This window comes from Sylvia atricapilla, chromosome Z (genome assembly GCF_009819655.1).
Source record: "Sylvia atricapilla isolate bSylAtr1 chromosome Z, bSylAtr1.pri, whole genome shotgun sequence".
NCBI lineage: Eukaryota > Metazoa > Chordata > Aves > Passeriformes > Sylviidae > Sylvia > Sylvia atricapilla.
The window spans coordinates 83,140,096-83,144,370 of NC_089174.1; the positions used below are offsets into that span (position 1 = coordinate 83,140,096).

Below are 4,275 nucleotides of genomic sequence, written 5' to 3' on the forward strand. Positions count from 1 at the left end.
TACCAGTAGGCACATTTTCTTTGCAGACTTACTAGACATCCCTGTGCTGCTCCCACTGAGTGCCTTGCAGTTACTCAGGAAAATAAGCAATCCTTCCTACTTACATGGATGACAGTAATATTTTTGCCAATTCAGGGGTTGGTGTACTTCACTTTGTGGCTCATTAGAAATTTTAAAAAGGTTTGGAAAAAAAAACAACAGTGGTAGTCTTGTTGTGATACTCTTATTTGGCTGGAAATCATCAGGTTTATTGCTTTCACTTAACTAATTCAGGTGAATTAAATTTTAAAGTTAGGGTTAGGAAGAAACTAGAGATTATCAGTCCTCTTCTGAATAAGGTGGTGTCTATGCTGTAGGCAGACTGGTGTGCATGTGTCTTTCTTAGAGGTTGGAATGGTCTCTGATGATTTCTGATTTAAAATAACACCATTTCCTTTTTTTTTCCTGCAGAATGAAGATGCACAAGTGGTCCTACAAATGTCCCTCACGAAGGAAGATCTTGATTCTGTGTGTTACTGGGTGGCTGATTGCACTGCTGAAGCTCTTCCACGTCGAAAGACACTTTTTTCCCTCTAAAGGCATCTACTTAGTTGAGCACTTCTTGAGCACTTCCTCGTATGTTAGAAACAGATATTCATACCCTAGAGATGAGTTTCAGTATGAAATTAATTGTTCATCTATATATGAGCAGGATCCTCATGAAATTGGCAAGAGTTTAGAGATAAGAAGAAAAGAAATAGTTGATTTAGCTGATGAAGATGTTGTAGCAATGACAAGTGACTGTCACGTGTATCAGTCACTTAGGAAATACCACCTAAAACCTGTTTCTCCAGTGGAGGAGAGTTTCCCAATTGCCTATTCTCTGGTTGTTCACAAAGATGCAGCAATGGTAGAAAGGCTCATACATTCATTGTACAGTCGTCAAAATATTTACTGCATCCATTACGACCAAAAAGCAGCAAAAAGTTTCAAATCTGCTTTGGACAATCTAGCTAAATGTTTCCCAAATATTTTTATTGCTTCAAAACTGGAGACAGTGGACTATGCACATATTTCACGTCTGCAAGCAGATTTCAATTGTTTGTCTGATTTGATGGACTCTCCAGTTCCTTGGAAGTATGTTATCAATTTGTGTGGCCAGGATTTCCCTTTGAGGTCAAATTTCGAGTTGGTCACTGAACTGAAGAAACTCGGTGGAGGAAACATGCTTGAAACTTCAAAGCCAAGCAGTAGCAAAAGAGAACGGTTTACTTATCACTATGAACTCATGAAAGTGCCTTATGAATACATGCAGATGCCTGTAAAAACCAACATTTCCAAGAATCCCCCACCTCATGATATTGAGATATTTGTAGGCAGTGCCTATTTTGTTTTAAGCCGAGAGTTTATTCAATATACCCTTGAGAGCTCACTTGCAAAAGATTTTTTCGAGTGGTCGAGGGACACGTACTCTCCAGATGAACACTTCTGGGCCACGCTTGTACGCGTCCCTGGGGTCCCTGGGGAAGTTCCAAGGTCATCCCAGGACGTGACAGACTTGCAGAGCAAAACTCGCCTGGTGAAATGGAATTATCTGGAGGACTATTTGTACCCTCCGTGCACTGGTACCCACCTTCGCAGTGTCTGCATCTATGGGGCTGGAGAGCTGAGATGGCTTCTGAACTACGGGCACTGGTTTGCCAACAAGATCGACTCCAAAGTAGACCCTGTCCTGGTGAAATGCTTGGCAGAAAAGGTGGCAGAACAACAGAAGGAGTGGGTGCTTTTGTCCTCTGATGAACGCTTTCTGCACCTGAGTTCTACGAATGCCTCGATGTAGCAGTGCTCTGTTCCCTGCTGTCAGTGCTGTGTGCATGGCACCCACAGCTCTGCTCCCTTGACCTGCTGCAGGATGGCAGTGAGAAAAAAGTCCATTCCGCATGGAATTCCATAGGGAAGAGCCCATTCCAGGGCCCTGCAGAGCCAGGTGCCTGGATATTTATTTATATAAAGTAATTTCTCTCTGATTAACTGTTTTGCCACAATAAACCTGTAATTGTCTTCAGGGTGATTCTGAAATGATGAAGTTTGCTTTTGGAGGCTCTTGTGCTGTCTGTCTCAGTGGAGTATTTCAGAAATGTATTTTACTTCAAGTGTGTTTATAACTTTTAAACTCCAGCACTTCTGTCTGCTTGTCCTCTTTTCCTTCACTTCTGCTTTTATTAAAGGAATAAAGGGAAGACCTCTGTATGTGCTACCTCAGGAAAACTGCAAGTGCCCATCTCACAGAACAAAACCAAGAGATCAGCATGACACCAAATGAACCATGTGACCTCACCTGAAGTTCCATACTTCTTGTGTGTGGGAGCTGCATGGATCTTTGCAATGTGAATATGACTGAATGATTTGAGGAAACGAAGATCCCTATATACTGCATTGTGTGGACCATTGCTCTCTTCCCCCAGCTAAATTGTGCCCTGCTTTTCCTTCTATGAAGCTTGTGATCAGGTGCTGTGCCAACACTGTTGGCTCCCAGGGAAAGTTGGTTGAAGCAGTTGTGCACTGTTGAGTGCACACAGCTGTGTGTTCTCCAAAGGCAGAACACATATGTGCCCTAAGGACAGTCTCTGCAGCCTCCTGGGGGAGGTATCAGTGCCAAAAGAGGTCAATCTTCATTTCTGTCTCTGCCTGTCAGAATATCTTTCTGTGAAATCCCAGTCCTCTTGAGACAGTGTGTCTACACACAGTGGATAACAAGTGCTATTTCTAGTTGGTGTTCAGCAGGGCAGTGCTTTGTTGAAGTGCAGAGCACACAAAGCTGAGCAGTAATCACAAGAATATTTATACTGCAGAGATTAAGACCCTGCATGAAGTGTCTTTCTGTGCACTGCCATGACCCCAGGCTGGGAGGTGCCTGGGTTGGTCCTGGTTCAGCTGTAGAGGAGTTCTCCAGCAGCCCCTGCTTGCCATGGCCCTGCCAGGCCTCCTGGCAGTGAAAGTGGCTCAGGAGCCTTCTCCCAGCTGGGCTTCCCACTCTCCAGCATCAGGGAAGTGTCTGCAAGAGCAGGGGTCTCTGCAGAAACTCCTGCAACTCAGAAATGGCATTTTGGGGGTTTCCCCTGGGGTGTTGTTCTGCCACAAGTTCAGTTTTGGTGGTTCCAGTGGATCCTGGGGTTTAGCTTTCTCCATGCCACTGTCTTCTTTCTAGCCATCTGTCTTTTATTAAGGGATCTTTTCCCATGAGTGACTTTGGGATATCTATATCTGGTCTTACTGATCCACAGATTGCTGCAGTAATGACCATTAATGAGGAATCTTTCTTCCTTACTTGAGCTGGGAGAACCAACTTGCTTTTTGGTCTCAGTTTCTTTTCAGAAATTCAGTCACAGTGAAGTCATCTGTGGCTCAAAACTGGTTTGAGAGTCAGGATTCTCAGGCATATTTCCACATTTGTGACACTGATTTTCAGTAAGACCTCAAACAAGCCACCCAAGTTTTCTGTTTCAGCTGTTCCTGCTGTAAAATGGGAACTATAATCTTCTATTGTCTTGCTAAGCACTTTGAAACCTTGATGTTGTGGGTTTGGTTGCACAATACTAATTATTTAGTATTAACTTATTTTGTGGATAATTTATTATCCACAAAACTATTTATGGAGTCTGTGGCTGCACAGCTCAAGTATTTCTTAAATGTACTTTTTCTGAAATAAATGGGGATTATTTTTAAAGTCTATGTTGCTTACTTCAGTGACATGCCATGTCTGCCCAAGGCTGTCCTGACTTGATGTAATTTATACTTTGTAGAAAATGAAATATTGATAGTATTCACAGATTCATATATTAGTACTTGCATATGAAATAGAGTCCTTGTGTTGTAAAAAGGTTAATAAAAGAGAATGTTAGGGTCCCAGAGGGCCAAGCTACAGCCTTCTGTACATACAAATTGATGCTTAATGATCTATTTGAACTTTTGTATTTATTTAAGCTGGCTTTATGTATGGATGCACACATATGCCCATTTTGGTTTAATTGTAGTTGTTTGATCCACCACAAATTTATAAAAAAAATAATGCGTCAGCACATGAAGCTTCATTGGAGTATATAACTTTAATCAACATGCAACTTTGTGCTATTTTAGTTGAACTGGGTTGAATGATGAATCATTTAACTAGTTTGGGATAAGGCACTCTGTTCTTCCGAGGTGGTGGAGAAGGGGATGTGGATGTGGCATGGAGTGAGGCAGCATCAGCCACTACCACAGCCTGTCTGCCAGGTGGGGAGCTGGGAGGTGTGCAGA

General features: G+C 42.6%; 1 protein-coding gene across 1 annotated transcript; it reads left to right on the top strand.

Annotated features, from left to right (window-relative positions):
* Positions 1-378: 378 nt before the first annotated feature.
* On the top strand, positions 379-3,706 carry GCNT4 (glucosaminyl (N-acetyl) transferase 4). The gene has a single exon (XM_066338661.1). It carries the CDS (start codon positions 452-454, stop codon positions 1,817-1,819), a length of 1,368 nt encoding a protein of 455 aa, XP_066194758.1. The 5' UTR covers positions 379-451; the 3' UTR covers positions 1,820-3,706.
* The last annotated feature ends 569 nt before the right edge of the window (positions 3,707-4,275 follow it).

Coding starts and splice junctions, on each gene's coding strand:
- GCNT4 (XM_066338661.1), top strand. CDS start 452: ATGAAGATGCACAAGTGGTCCTACAAATGTCCCTCACGAAGGAAGATC.